This window comes from Pocillopora verrucosa, chromosome 2 (assembly GCF_036669915.1).
Source record: "Pocillopora verrucosa isolate sample1 chromosome 2, ASM3666991v2, whole genome shotgun sequence".
Lineage (NCBI taxonomy): Eukaryota > Metazoa > Cnidaria > Anthozoa > Scleractinia > Pocilloporidae > Pocillopora > Pocillopora verrucosa.
Genome location: NC_089313.1, coordinates 13,465,179 through 13,481,209, shown reverse-complemented (window position 1 = coordinate 13,481,209; position 16,031 = coordinate 13,465,179). Strand labels below are relative to the sequence as shown.

Below are 16,031 nucleotides of genomic sequence, written 5' to 3'. Positions count from 1 at the left end.
AGGTCACACTTACATCTCATTTATTATGAAAGGAAGCTAGGATAAGAAAAACCTTAAAAAATGTTTTAGGATTTGGGGTAGTTTCCGCCGTTCTGTCTTTTAGGATTTCGGGTAATTTTTCCCCCGCTTCGTCTTTAAGGATTTGGGGTAATTTTCCGCCGTTCGGTGTTTAGAATTTTGGGTAGTTTTCCGCCATTCCACCATTCCATCATTCCACCGTTCCGGTGTCCTAGCGGAATTGGACCCCCTAGATTTGGAACCCCCGGTCCAAATCCGCTAGCGGATATGGACCCCCCTCCGCAGATTTGGACCCCCGCCCCCCAACAGAACTGAGTCAAACACCATCATTAACGTTCTCGTAGAAATAGATAATACGTTTCAGTGCGTACTAAAGTATGTTTTTAATTCAAAATATGCGTATCGCCGATGCATACGAACTGGCAAAATGTGCAAGCATTTTGTTCAATGTTCGGATAAGGTCGCTTTTGAACCTTTTCCGCGATAGTCGAACACCGCTAGATTCAGTAAGAGACAAACTTATGACACTAAATTATTTTGTTATTGTTCAATGCCCAAGTGTTGAGACGACATGGTACACTGCAAGTTTGTTGTTTCAGATCCCTCGACAGTTAATAATCGTTAAAATTAGAAAATAAGATTGAGTTCGATGAAATAGTCTCCACTTTTGTTAAGAAGTAGACATGTTGATTTGCATCTGAAAGTAAGCTGAGAGGTCCAATAGTTCAGAATAGAAACATTTTTTCTCATAATAGGCCTTACGAACGACTTGTAGTAGGAGTTGTTACTTCGTTCTTGTTCAGAAACTGTTTAATGTTATTTAATTAGAAAATCAGACTGAGTTATTTTTGTGACTGGACGCAACAGTCTCCACTATTATTATGACGTTTCGTATCAATGTTGATTCGCATCAGAAGAAGCAAAGATTTATTGTTACAATTTCAATCGTTCGAATGCAGTAGTTTGTTCGCATCTAATTCTTGCGTATACTGTACGACTCGCTCTAATAAATGCGGCAGGATTGGAGCGAAATGGCTGTTTTTCTTTACCTTTATTTAGGAATGTTGTGTTGTAATTGAAAAGAACATCGACAATAAGCTTGCAAATAGAATTAGTTATCAAATATGATAAAATCGATGCTTAAAAGAAAAGTTTGGTAGGGGGATCCAAATCTGCGAAGAGGGGTCCAAATCCGCTGTGACACCGGCTTTAAGGGTGCCCTTTCCGGTGAGATGTCTAAAAAGCACCTCGTGGAAGGTAGCGACCGATCAAATAACGTATTTGCTTCAATCTCATCTGCAATTTCCACATAAATCGGAAATGTCTCGTAATTGCGGAAGTTCTGGGTGAATTTCAGGGAACGCGGTTCGATCAGCTTTAGACACCAGTTGTTTGTTTGCTTGATATGGAGGGCGCCCTCTAGATTTTTTCACACAAGAGCAGTCTTGTTCACGATGAGATGTCCACATAATGGGTTGTTTGAAGTTGAAATAATTTTTTATCGAACTGAGTTTTCTCGGACTTGATAAAGTATTCTTTTCCTTACCGAGAGGACCCATTTGGGATAAATTTCTTCAAAACCCTGGTCGATATCATTTTGAATTGAACAGAAAGCTCATTTTTGAATAAGCTTTTGTCAGACTGTCTTACTTGAAAGTCCTTTGTCATGAAGTCGACAGACTGTTCTCAAGAAGGAGATATGATCATCCATAAACTGAGACAAAAAACAAAATGACCTTTAGGAATACTGAGAAAATGACTAGCTGGTAAACGCCATGACGTCATGACACCGAAGGAAAACATGCGACAACAAGAACAGCCGTGCACGTGAATACGTTTCTCGGACAAAACAAAGCGGATCAATTAACTGCTGAAGGAAAAGGACGCACTGAAGCGATTGTTGGAACTCAAGCGAACTTTGTTTTCACATAAAGAAATGCTGAAGGACAATGCCACGAGAAGCGTGACCGAATAACAGTGAAAATTAAAAATCGGCAGGGCCATGACTGTGCGACGGAAGTGAGAGTTCAGGGTAATAAAGATGGCAGCTACAAGATCAGCTATTTCCCCAAAGATAGTGAAAGATAAGAGGCAGTAGTCAAAGTGAGCGAAGAACAAGCTCGAGGCAGTCCCTTTCCGACTCTAGTTAAACCCAGACAATTCTGTCCTGTGTTATCTTTTGGCCAACGAGGTTCGTCTGCTTGAATGTTAAACAAACCCTGGGGAGCGGCAGTGAATGAACGCGATGAAATCGCAGTGACTGATACTGGTAACCACAGGGTTCAGGTATTCAGTGGAAACGGTGATAAACAGGGAAAACTCACTCGTCCCAGAGGAGAAGCATTTGATAAGAATAATAACATTATAGTGGTGGATACTCTTAACAGTCTTGTTTAACTGTTCAGTGAGCAGGGTGAGTACCTGAGCCAGTTTGGTGGTAAAGGAAATCTTGATCACCAGCTGGATTATCCTCATGTTTTATCTGTAGATAATAAAGGCAATATTATTGTTGCTGATAGATATAACAAATCGATTAAGATCTTTTCTCCTGATGGTCATTACTTAAATTATGTAAATTCAGGGATGAGGGTTCTTTTACCTTCCCTTCTCACTACTCACAATATGACAAATATCTGATAGTGTCAGATGCAAACGAACATTGTATCAAAGTGTTTGCTGGAAATGGTAATTTTCTATACAAATTTGGAAATAAGGGGGAGGGGGATGGGGAGTTCATTAACCTTCGTCATTTGTCAGTTAACAAGGCAGGACACCTGATGGTTTATGAGACTTCAAACCACAGAGTTCTGGTATTTGATGAGCTGAGTGGAAAAATTTTAACAAAATCTGGATCAAAAGGAAATTCTAATAATAGTCATTATGCATCATGTCCCTACATCAAAATCTGATTGATAACTTGTTTAGTTAAAGTTTGAATGTGTACTTTCAAGCACTAAGTCATGAGACTGCATGAACTTTGAGACAGAATAACAGAAGAAACCCATGCTTTATTCCTTTTAAACCCTTTACACCTTAGCATCAGTATGCATATTCTCCACACTGTTCTTTATACATTTCCTAAGGCACTGACAAGGAGAATTTGTTTGCTGATCTAAAGATTCTTTTCATGGTGATCATTCACTTTATTCTCATGACCTTAATGTGTGATTAAGGGCTGATATTGTAGGGAGAAATAAGAAGCTGGTCAATCTTAGGTTTTAAAGGGTTAAGTGGATCTGTCATTCTTATTTTCATCAAGTGCCCTAAACAACCACCAGCTGAGTCCTCCTATTGATTGATGGTGGATGAAGGACTGTGGAATTTGCAGTGATGCTCAGTTGTTATTTATCAAATCCAACACTGAAATGACAGTGATCTAAATCTTACAGAGTGTGTTGTTTGTTTTCTTTAGGCTCCTGTGGGCAGAGTTACATGATTGATCAAGTTGTTGTGGTTATGCTGTTCAATGAACCTTTGTGCAAAGTCATAGATGCTTGGCATCCTTGTCAGAGTAAATTTAGCTATGTTTTAAGTTTTGACAATCTATTCTTTTACGTCTGCTCTCTAATAAGTAACTGGAATTTTTCTTTTTAATTCCACACTTCAATTGGGTGGATAGCTCAGTATGTTTTGCTATCACTGATCTGCTAGATAGGGATTTATTAATTTTGTAGAATAGCCTCATACAGTGTATGCCCTCTATGCAACTGGGGCCTGTTCTGTAGAACTATGACACTCAGCTCTATTGAAATGTTGTAACTTAATTTCACTGTGACATTGGATCACAATGTCCTCCATTGACCCATAGGACTTGTAACGAAGTGGGATACAACCAAAACATCCTACAATTAATCTTAAAAAGCGTGGCCAAATCAGCTACTAGAAGCCGAGGTTTGACTTTTTTTGAAATAGTAATAGAGATCAGTTACTAATGACACTTCTCTCTTGTTTTGAGAGACACTCTCACCTTAAATGCACAGGAATGCTTGACTATAAAACTGATATGATATCATTTACAACTTTACCACTGATTAAAAGATGATAAAAAGGCATTTAATTGTCACAATGTACTAACAAATTCTTTTCCCTCAAACAGGTGATGCTGATTGACTCCAATGCTCTGCTTGACACATTGGAAAATTACCTCAGAAAACATGAGTAAATGTACATAGATGATCTTTCTAACATCTGTTGATTTTTTCTACTCAGTTCCTGAACTCTTTTACTCCAAGATGAAAAGATCAATTCTCTGCTCTGTACTTCATACATTTATTACAAGTTTGGCTTTTATAATTTTTTGTCAATTAAAACACTATACTCAAGTTTATTTTCTCCTTTCTTTCTCATCACCTTTTTATTTGAATTTGTGTTAATATTGTAAGGAGAAATTTCTTTTTGGTCACACTAGGGAGTACATGTACATGTACATGTGCATGTTTTATTTTACCATGTAACTCCTATAACTGACATATTTTATGTATATAGTATGGTAATGCTGTTGTACTTTCAACCAGGAGACACATGTGCACTGTGTTCAGACAAAAGCTGTTCACTTGAAGTTCATCATGATTACTTAGCTCATAATGGAAAGGGAAGAAAGAGGAAGGGCAAAAGCAAGGGGAAGAAGGTAAACATATAAGCCTCCTATCCACACCCCTTCACAATGCTTGATTAATACAGTAAATGGTTTGAACCCGGGGGTAACATGTAATAGTGTAGTTTGATCATCCAGGTGAGTGTAGTCCTGAGAAGGACTGTTGTGACTGACGTTTCAACAACCTGAGCGGAAGTCATCATCAGAGTCAAGTGAAAGGTTGTTGTGGATTTGACTCTGATGATAACTTCCTCTCAGGTTGTCGAAACGTCGGTCAGCATTACCGACAACAGTCCTTCTCAGGACTACACTCACCCAAACGATCAAACTACACCATTGAATGCTTAAATTAGTTATCTCTTTTCACTACCATGAGCCACCAAGACAGAATTTCTCCTTACAATATCAATACAATCTCAAGTAGACAAGTGATGAGAATAAAGAAAAATATCATTTGGGGGATTGTAAGTTGATCCAATACCAAATTCTCCAAACTAACATCGCAAGAACGGTATGGCAGACAGTTAGGAGAATTACTAATGAGATCTTGGGAGTTAAAGGGTTATTGTGCGGTATTTTCAATCGGCATGCAATCTTGTCACTCTAACCAAGGCGGTCACGCTTTTTTACCGTGTTAAGCTTACGTGACTGAAGATGTTCAAATGTAATTTTGCAAATCGTTACGTTGTTCTTCCTCACCGTTAAGTCAGTGAAAGTATTCGCTCATTCATTAACTCATTCATTCATTCATTCTAGTGTTCAGTAATGTTTTTATATATTTCTTTAGCAAAATTCGCCGAGACATGATAAGCAAGAAAAGCTTGTAGAAAATATTGATGACGAAGAAAAACGGCTCCTGAAGCTAATGGGTTGGAAGGATGGAGGAACAGAGTCAATGGTGAGTTATTTTTGACTATACTTCCGTCGTTCTATGGCGATTTAGGTTTTCCCTGGGATCCGATAACCCCAAGGGTAGAATATCCCCTGATCTCAAACTTCCTGTTGCGTCACGATTTGTGCTTCTTGAAAAAGTAAGCTTAAGTTTAGATAGTCTTTCTTAATTTTTATGTACAGTCTGCTTGAATCTTCTCCATCCTTAGCTATCTTTACTTCCTCCTAGTTTGTCTTTATTATCGTGTTAGTATTTTGTATTCTCCGTCACGTTGAACATAATTCTGTGCACCACTGAGCCAGTTGCGACTGGTCACGCGATCATAAATTGATGCGTGACTGAGGATATGTCACACAAATATATTGGGATCGTGACCAACAGGATGCCTTTCTCCGGATTGATATACTATCGATTAACCTTAGTCGTCGTTCTTCATTTTACATCGTAGGAGTGTTTTTCGTCGGAGGAAGATCTCTGTATATCCGAGGAAGAAATTCTACGGTTCAAAGCGAACCAATCGTCAGTGTCACAGCAGCAACGGAAGCTTCGAGAGAAACTTCGCCAACAATTTAACAATATGACGCTTAAGAAGGGTCTCAACATCGCTATTGTTCATTAGGCCTTGTTAAAAATGCACTCACAACAGGAGATGGGGAGATGGACGATAGGAAATGGGCAGCGGATGGTGGGGATGGGTGGGAAAGTGACTGAACTAGAGAGACAACTTCCCTGCCCGATCCATCTCGGTAGAATGTAGTCACGGTTTTCTGTAGTTACGGTGGAAAGATTGTGTATGTGTGTGTGTGATGTTGTTTATTGTATGCAAGTGAAGTCCGCAAGGTGTGCAGCGATGTAGCAATGTTAATAAGGTTCTCCTTTGTTTTAATTCTTTATTTTAATTTTACTCCCTGATTACACTGTAAATCAGGATGAGTCTATGTGAAAACGGAAATAAATCTCTTGAATCAGATACCGTCAGATATTAAACATCCAGGCTGGAATCTTTACTCGACTTATAAAGATTTTAGTCTTTTTCACCAGAACCAAAGTTTATTCACTTGTCTTGGGAATTTCCCCCGTTATGGCAAATAGTAATTTGCGTTTGCAAAAACGAAAAATGAATTTCAGACTGTAACTCTTCATGAGGACTCCCTTTTTTGCTCGCTTTGACTTGTCCTTTCAACCTGATTGCTATACTTTAAAATGTCCCTTGCTCGAACTCATGGTAAGGCGAAAGTTTCTGCCGAGAAACTTGTTTTCTGTTTGATGGAATATTTCTTCCAGAGCCTGGTGAACATCACTCTAATTAAGGATTTTATGCCAGTGTAATGAACAATTTCAATTAAAAGTGAGGAATGTTGGAGATTTTAATAAGACAATTTGAATTTTTGATTATCTGCCCTTCGTCAATCTGCTTCTATGTGTTAAACGGATGGGGCCTGATGACCCAAAGTGGTAGAACTTGGCTCGGTTTTATTTTATACCTATACCTTTAGTAACAAGTAAAGTTCTCATCGAGGCCAAGAGTTTAATAACCAATCACCAAATCAAATTGAATCATGAAGCAATCAACTGTCTCTAACCTCCACATCTGAGGTGTGGGTTGGTCACGGAGAGCTTCCTTGGAAAAGTGTCGACTTCACCCGAAGGAATGGGCAATTTCAACGGAGAAGTTACGTTTGAAAGGTATTGCTCCCCTTTAACTTCGTTCCTACTGTATTTTTTCTACGTTTACTCAGTAACCTGACTTTAAAATGCACCTTATAAAATGGAGAGCCTTTCCTTTCTCTAGAATGACTCAGTTCCAAAATTTGTCGAAGATGTGAGTTCGTAATATTCCAATTTAAAACCCTCGTACCTTAATCCTGAGCATAAAAGCACCAAACAAAAGAAAACAATCCTTTTCGGGACGGTAAACAAACGGGAGGTTGGAGAAGCGGGACCTTGCCTACGTGAGGCAGTACCCTCCCCGCCAGGGTGAGACGAATACGAGGTTTCCCCTCTCCCTCCCTCCCTTCCCTTTCATCTGGGGGGAAGGGTAAGGCTACAAGTAGGCCAAACGGGTCGAAAGGTGGGTTTGAGGTGTGCGTGACCAAAAGTGGATACCGTTTCTCCAGGCAACCAATAGGAGTGACGAAAGATTAGGATCAGACTTTGGCTTGGAGTGGTTCACTGTGTAGTGGCGTACTCGATTTTCGGTTTTGTTTGTTTCAAAGAGGCGTCGGTCCAGGGAGTAATTAAACTGCAAACCTGGCGTTTTTTCAGTTCAGTTTAAGATAAGTCAAAACAAGGAAGCTGCGTCTATTTTTTATAGTGAAGATGGAAAGTAACCAGTCGACACTACCGAGATCTATGACTAACGTAACGATGGGCGTGCTTCTCCGGCTCCATCTCGTGAAATTAACTTATTATCGAGATGATTGAGGGGAAAGTTTGCGACCAGCTTAGGTTAACGAGATCTGTAGAAGCTGGAAACATTTCACCGTTTTAGTTAGATTTTTGAGTTGAATTTACCGCTTTCACTTCAAATCATTAGGGAAAAGAGTTGTTAATTAACCACACGCCAATTTTGCCTTGTAGAAATTCGAAGATTAACCTGTTTACTTTGAGTCACCTCGTAAACTAATAAGTTTGAATCAACCGGATCGACTGCAACCTTATAGATCTGGGGTCTTTCAGGGAATAATTGTAAGGGCCTTTCCGCACTGGCGGAAAGTTGTTTATCTAGTCAAATTTCTGTCATCACCAACATTTTACTAGCACTGCATAAAATACTCTGTATAAGGACCCTTCCTTGAGGCGTATACAGTCAGTATACACAATTGTATACGGTAAATATAAGGATGTGTAAGGTCCGTATAATGATCAGTACACGTCAGGGTATGCTATAAAATACCTGTAGGTATGTCATCACTTGATGAATAAATTAGAGTTGGAACCTTTACCAAACTATACTGGCTGGTCTTTTGAGCAGATCAGGCGCTACCGGAATTTGACAGCTTTGAAATTTTTACTGCGGATGCAACAGACGAAAAAAATTGTCATGACGAAATTTTCTCTTTTGATTTTGTTCAGACTTTTTTTGTTTTGTCCGGTACAGCGGAAAGACCGTGATGCAGCAAAATATTTAATTGACAACAGGAGGCATCTTTCTTTTTCGGAGGCATTTCGTGTCATTTTCCAATTTAATTGTATTGCCCTTAGGAGAAGTATTTTAATAAGTATAGAGCACGCACGTACTTTTAGTATTTCCATTAATGGTACGGCACTGCCGGGCCTTTGTTCCAACTTTACGGAATTTTTTCAAACAAGGTTCCAGTGCTAACCAAGAAACCTTGAACGCTCCTGCCAAAATCGTCGGGATCGTCAGAAAGTGAATGAGATTATAAACGCCATCGAACATTTGACCTGCCTAGTTTTATATTGGTCTCGTACTAATTCTAAATTGCTTTGTCCAGCGAGTTGTGGAAAATTAAGTAGAAGATAAATTAGATCTCAGAAGCCATGACCAGTTATCATTTATCGCTTAAGGGGTCGAATGATTTTACTTATTTATTTAATTTTTTGTTGGGGGGGGGGGGTCACATGGTTTTCAGGGAGAACAGAAGGGAATCATTCATCGCAAGAGACTATACACTCTCTTAGCCATCGCTAACGGTTTATAAAGCAAGGACTATTGAAAATTGACTGTCTATAAGGGTGGGGGGGGGGTCATTAGAATATACACAGCCTACGGGGAGGTATCAGGAAACTTTTATTATGACACGACCAAAATCCTTCAGAAGTTTGAGTACTTTTCTCTGGCGTATTCAAGAGATTTTCAGTTTCCTCTGTTTCAAACTTAAAATGCTACCTTCAAAACAGGATATATATTATTATTGATATATTTGACTGGAATCTATATGTTAATAGAACGAGGTAAATAAGTCCTACTCATTTTGTCTTATTTAAACTTAACGGAAATGAAAGCAAAATAGAGTCAAACACAAATTTCTCTCCCTATAACAAGTACGGGTAACGGTCTCTTTTCATGGCCGGTTCAAATAAATGCATTCTACGCGCATTTTTATGGAAATACAGATCTGACCGATAATCAATGGAAATTTCCTTTAGAATCACGCTCTTCTCAAACACGCTCTGTAAAAGTCAGCGATTGGTCGAGGCCATTCTGAAGGTCAGCCACTCTTTCGAAAACTGTCCATCATCTGATTAAAAACATGTCTGTCTACAACTGCATAATAAGCCTTTGAATGTGTGAGGTCAAGGTAAATTTACACGATTCTCAGAAATCTTGCATATCGAATATGCCAAAGACAACTCTCGTATAATTGGTCAATATTAATAGCATTTCTATCACATGACTACTTTATAATTTGTTTTACGCCTGTTTGATACATGAAGCGAAAGCTTTATCGAGCCTTTAATCATGGATATCAAAACGTTGCTCGCCAATCTTCATGAAGAAGTATCCTGCTCTGTGTGTATGGTCACATTTACTGAACCAAAGCAGCTTCCATGTTTGCACAGCTTTTGCCTCCACTGTTTAGCAGGAATCCAAAGAACCAGCGGCCGCCATGATGTCATAACATGTCCTGAGTGTCGAGGGGAGAGTCAAGTCCCTGGAGGAAATCTTAAAGATCTGCCCACAAACTTTCGCATCAACAGCTTACTAGATGTGTTGGCCATAAGGGACTGCAGTTCTACTGGAGTCAAATGCGGAAACTGCGACAAACGCAGAGTAGAAAGTCTCTACTGTTTTCAGTGCTGCGCGTTCTGGTGTGACGAGTGTATCACTGGCCACAACATTATTCGAGTAAATAAAGAACACCGAGTTCTTGCACTGAACGATTTTGAAGATCAAGACATCGAGGATGTCTTAAAACGACCAGCATTTTGCCCACGACCAGGCCACGAAAAGAAAGAATTGGAATTCTTCTGTAAGAAATGTGAACAAGCCATTTGCAATTCTTGTGTTGCAACCACTCACGATGGACATGTTAAGATACTACTGGAAGAAGCGGCAAATGAAAAGAAATTGCAAATCCTGTCTGAGATTGAGTCCAGAAAAGCAAAAGTGCAAAGAATGAGAAACAAAATATCTCAACTTGACGAAAGCTGTGATAGAATCCAAACCCAAGTGGCAAAAGTAAAAAGATGCGCGCAACAGTTTGCCGAAAGCATGACTGCTGTCATCGAAGCCAAGAAACAGGAAATCTTTTCTGAAGCGGATCATGAGGCACAACAGTACCTGGAACGTTTGCGAATACAAAGGATCGAGATTGAAAACAAAGTAAAAATGGTCGAAACAGCTGTAGGAAAATCTGAAACACTATTACAACGGAGCACAAACGCAGAGCTTGCACAGTTCGATGACTCACAAAACACAACACTCTTGAAAGGAGTTGATGATGAGAGAGAAGAAGTGGACTGCAACCTTGAAGATTCAAGTGAACTTATTTTCGAGGAAAACAAAGCTTTGAAGACAAAAGCAATCCACGAGGGAATTGGCTCCATCAGAGCGTTTCTCAGCGAGACCAGAGCGGATCAAGCAACTGCTGAAGGAGAAGGACTCACTGAGGCGATCGTTGGAATTCAAGCGAAATTTGTTTTGACGACAAGAAATGCTGAAGGACGACAATGCCACGACAAGCGTGGCCGAGTAACAGTGGAAATTAAAAATCAGCAAGGCCATGACTGTGCGACGGAAGTGCGAGTCCAAGATATGAAAGATGGTAGCTATAACGTCGGTTATTTTTCCAAAGAAACTGGAAGATGTAAGGCAGAAGTTAAACTAAACGAAGAATATGTTCCAGGCAGTCCATTTCCGGTTCGAGTGAAACCCAGAAAATTCAGACCCGTGCTATCTTTTGGACAACGAAGTTCGTCTGCTGGAGTATTAAAAGAACCCTGGGGAGTGGCAGTGAATGAAAGTGATGAAATTGTAGTGACTGAACAAGGTAACAACAGGGTTCAGGTATTCAGTAGTGATGGAACTTACTTACGGTCGTTTGTTAGACAAGGTAATAAACAAGGAGAATTTAATTACCCACGCGGAATAACAATACATGAGACTAATAACATTATAGTCGTGGACAGCGGTAACCACCGTGTTCAATTGTTCAGTGAGCAGGGTGAGTACCTGAGCCAGTTTGGTGGTAAGGGAAATCTTGATCACAAGCCGTCTAATCTTCTCGGTGTATCTGTAGATACTAAAGGCAATATTCTTGTTGTTGATGGCGGTAACAAATCAATTAAGATCTTTTCTCCTGACGGGCATTATTTAAGTAAATTCGGGGGTGAGGGTTCTTTTACCTATCCCTTTCACTGCATACAATATGACAAATATATGATAGTGTCAGACGGAGATGAACATTGTATCAAAGTGTTTGATAGAAATGGTAACTTTCTATACAAATTTGGAAATAAGGGGGAAGGGGATGGAGAGTTCAATAACCCTCATTGTTTATCAGTTAACAAGGAAGGACACCTGATGGTCTGTGATACATATAATAACAGAGTACAAGTATTTGAGCTAAGTGGAAAATTTGTAACAAAATTTGGATCAAAAGGAGTGAAAAGAGGAGAATTTAATCTCCCTATCTCTACTGCAGTGCTCAGTGATGGTCGAATAGTTGTGTCTGACTTTTACAACCATCGCATTCAGATATTTGAATAGACATCACATCACTATGTCTTACCAGATTTGAGCTCATTTTTTCAAACTTTTAAACATGAAACTGCTTTCAACACGGGATTTATATTCTCTGTAAGAATCTTCTGAATGGTCAATGAAACTACAACACTATAGTTTCAATTAATGCTACATTCAAGATAAATATCTTGTTACACCTATTTTATATGACATTGTGAATTAAGTAATTACAGAATTTACTACTATTGTCATAAAACAGATCATCTGCTCCACTGGTTTAACTCAGAAAAAGGCTCCAAACTCAAAAATTGCAAATAATCAAACGGTAGAAATGTGTCATTAAAGTATTTGTGATTGCATTTGCAAACTTCGCTGTATAGTTATCACTTGGCAAAAACAAAAAGGAGTGATTTGAAACTTTCCGACTGATTTTAGTCCAATATATCTGGGAAGGTTACAATTATACCTCATTTATTATGAAAGAAAGCTAAGATGAGAAAAACCTTAAAAATGTTTTAGGATTTGGGGTAGTTTCCGCCGTTCTGTCTTTTAGGATTTCGGGTAATTTTTCCGCCGCTTCGTCTCCAAGGACTTGGGGTAATTTTCCGCCGTTCGGTGTTAAGGATTTTGCGAAGTTCTCTGCCATTCCACCATTCTGTCATTCCACCGTTCCGGTGTCCTAGCGGATTTAGACCCCCCGGTCCAAATCCGCTAGCGGATATGAACCCCCCTCCGCAGATTGGGACCCCCCCCACCCCAACAGAAACGAGTGAAAACATCATCCTTAACGTTCTCGTAGAAATAGATAATACTTTCCGTTTCAGTACGTACTAAAGTATGTTTTTAATTCAACATATGCGTATCGCCGATGCATACGAACTGGCAGCTAGAAATTTTCTTTTGGCCAAGGGAAAATGTGCAAGCATTTTGTTCAATGTTCGGAGAAAGGTCGTTTTTGAACCTTTTCCGCGATAGTCGAACACCGCTAGATTAAGTAAGAGACAAACTTATGACACTTATTTATTTTGTTATTGTTCAATGCCCAAGTGTTGAGACGACATGGTACACTGCAGATTCAGATCCCTCAACAGTTAATAATCGTTAAAATTAGAAAAAATAAGATTGCGTTCGATGAAATAGTCTCCACTTTAGTTAAGACGTAGACATGTTGATTTGCATCTGAAAATAAGCTGAGAGTTCCAATAGTTCAGAATAGAAACATTTTTTCTTATAATAGGCTTTACGAACGACTTGTAGTAGGAGTTGTTACTTCCTTCTTGTTCAGAAACTGTTTAATGTTATTTAATTAGAAAATCGGACTGAGTTATTTTTGTGACTGGACGCAACAGTCTCCACTATTATTATGCGGTTTCGTATCAATGTTGATTCGCATCAGAAGAAGCAAAGATTTATTGTTACAATTTCAATCGTTCGAATGCAGTAGTTTGTTCGCATCTAATTCTTGCGTATACCGTACGACTCGCTCTAATAAATGCGGCAGGATTGGAGCGAAATGGCTGTTTTTCTTTACCTTTATTGAGGAATGTTGTGTTGTAATTGAAAGGAACATCGACAAAAAGCTTGCAAATAGAATTAGTTATCAAATATGATAAAATCGACGCTTAAAAGAAAAGTTTGGTGGGGGGATCCAAATCTGCGATCCGGGGGTCCAAATCCACTGTGACAACGGCTTTAAGGGTGCCCTTTCCGGTGAGATGTCTAAAAAGCACCTCGTGGAAGGTAGCGACCGATCAAATAACGTATTTGCTTCAATCTCATCTGCATTTTCCACATAAATCGGAAATGTCTCGTAATTGCGGAAGTTCTGGGTGAATTTCAGGGAACGCGGTTCAATCAGTTTAGACACCATTTGTTTGTTTGCTTGATATGGAGGGCGCCCTCTAGGTTTTTTCACACAAGAGCAGTCTTGTTCATGATGAGATGTCCACATAATGGGTTGTTTGAAGTTGAAATAATTTTTTGTCGAACTGAGTTTTCTCGGACTTGATAAAGTATTCTTTTCCTTACCGAGAGGACCCATTTGGGAGAAATTTCTTCAAAACCCTGGTCGATATCATTTTGAATTGAACGGAAAGCTCGTTTTTGAATAAGCTTTTGTCAGACTGTCTTCCTTGAAAGTCCTTTGTCATGAAGTCGACAGACTGTTCTCAAGAAGGAGATATGATCATCCATAAACTGAGACAAAAAACAAAATGACCTTTAGGAATACTGAGAAAATGACTAGCTGGTAAACGCCATGACGTCATGACATCGAAGGACAACATGCGACAACAAGAACAGCCGTGCACGTGAATACGTTTCTCGGCCAAAACAAAGCGGATCAATTAACTGCTGAAGGAAAAGGACGCACTGAAGCGATGGTTGGAATTCAAGCGAACTTTGTTTTCACATAAAGAAATGCTGAAGGACAATGCCACGAGAAGCGTGACCGAATAACAGTGAAAATTAAAAATCGGCAAGGCCATGACTGTGCGACGGAAGTGAGAGTTCAGGGTAATAAAGATGGGAGCTACAAGATCAGCTATTTCCCCAAAGATAGTGAAAGGTAAGAGACAGTAGTGAAAGTGAGCGAAGAACAAGTTCGAGGCAGTCCCTTTCCGACTCTAGTTAAACCCAGACAGTTCTGTCCTGTTTTATCTTTTGGCCAACGAGGTTCGTCTGCTTGAATGTTAAACAAACCCTGGGGAGCGGCAGTGAATGAACGCGATGAAATGGCAGTGACTGATACTGGTAACCACTGGGTTCAGTTATTCAGTAGAAACGGTGATAAACAGGGAAAACTCACTCGTCCCAGAGGAGAAGCATTTGATAAGAATAATAACATTATAGTGGTGGATACTCTTTAAACAGCCTTGTTTAACTGTTCAGTGAGCAGGGTGAGTACCTGAGCCAGTTTGGTGGTAAAGGAAATCTTGATCACCAGCTGGATTATCCTCATGGTTTATCTGTAGATAACAAAGGCAATATTATTGTTGCTGATAGGTATAACGAATCAATTAAGATCTTTTCTCCTGATGGTCATTACTTATGTAAATTCAGGGATGAGGGTTCTCTTACCTTCCCCTCTCACTACGTACAATATGACAAATATCAGATAGTGTCAGATGCAAACGAACATTGTATCAAAGTGTTTGCTGGAAATGGTAATTTTCTATACAAATTTGGAAATAAGGGGAAGGGGAAGGGGGAGTTCAATAACCCTCATCATTTGTCAGTTAAGAAAGCAGGACACCTGATGGTTTATGAGACTTCAAACCACAGAGTTGTGGTATTTGAGCTGAGTGGAAAATTTGTAACAAAATTTGGATCAAAAGAAAATAAGGAAGGAGAATTTAATACTGTTATCTCTACTGCAGTGCTTAGCGACAGTCGCATACCGGTAGTTGTTTCTGACTATTTGACCCATCGCATTCACATATTTGAGTAGATATAACATCACGTTGCCCAAACATATTTGAATCTACTTCATCAAATCTTTCATACATGTAACTGCTATCAGCTAGTGTTTTATATGATCTGCAAGAATCTTCTCACTGGTTATCGAAACTTCAACAAAACCTACAACCGTGTGAACTTTAATAAAACCTACAACGTTGCAAATTTCAGAGAATCTCCATTAACTTAAGGGTAGTTTTTAAGTTCATCTTGTTTACAATCTTAGTTTGATCAATCATGGAACATATTTCAATATTTTTCTTTGAGATCAAGTTTATAATGATGTAAAACTACAAATTAAAAATGCTGCTATACATTCTTAGTATAATCATGTTTAGAAATGAAACAACATTTCATTCAAATGTACTCAAATGCTGTAGGAGGGCCACAAGTGTATCAGCATTGTAACCATTTTGTGC

At 39.2% G+C, this 16,031-nt stretch overlaps 2 protein-coding genes and 1 pseudogene across 6 annotated transcripts; all 3 read left to right on the top strand.

Moving 5' to 3' along the window:
- The first annotated feature begins 1,826 nt into the window (after positions 1-1,826).
- On the top strand, positions 1,827-6,747 carry LOC131788841 (uncharacterized). 5 transcript variants are annotated; one of them, XR_010716619.1, is made up of 6 exons: positions 1,827-2,431; positions 3,431-3,529; positions 4,115-4,182; positions 4,533-4,645; positions 5,400-5,510; positions 5,953-6,747. XR_010716619.1 is itself a non-coding variant. In XM_066162078.1 (6 exons), exons 3-6 carry the CDS (start codon positions 4,134-4,136, stop codon positions 6,121-6,123), a joined length of 438 nt encoding a protein of 145 aa, XP_066018175.1. In that variant the 5' UTR covers positions 1,827-2,143; positions 3,431-3,529; positions 4,115-4,133; the 3' UTR covers positions 6,124-6,747. The 5 variants fall into 5 exon arrangements, 3 of the variants coding, with proteins under 3 accessions (XP_066018175.1, XP_066018173.1, XP_066018174.1); XM_066162078.1 differs by having other exon boundaries at positions 1,827-2,143; positions 4,115-4,176; XM_066162076.1 differs by having other exon boundaries at positions 4,115-4,176.
- A 3,103-nt stretch (positions 6,748-9,850) lies between these two features.
- On the top strand, positions 9,851-12,495 carry LOC136279188 (E3 ubiquitin-protein ligase TRIM71-like). The gene has a single exon (XM_066162746.1). The coding sequence runs from the start codon at positions 9,931-9,933 to the stop codon at positions 12,178-12,180; it is 2,250 nt and encodes a 749-aa protein (XP_066018843.1). The 5' UTR covers positions 9,851-9,930; the 3' UTR covers positions 12,181-12,495.
- A 1,376-nt stretch (positions 12,496-13,871) lies between these two features.
- LOC136276930 (E3 ubiquitin-protein ligase TRIM71-like) lies at positions 13,872-15,950 on the top strand (annotated as a pseudogene).
- Positions 15,951-16,031: the final 81 nt, after the last annotated feature.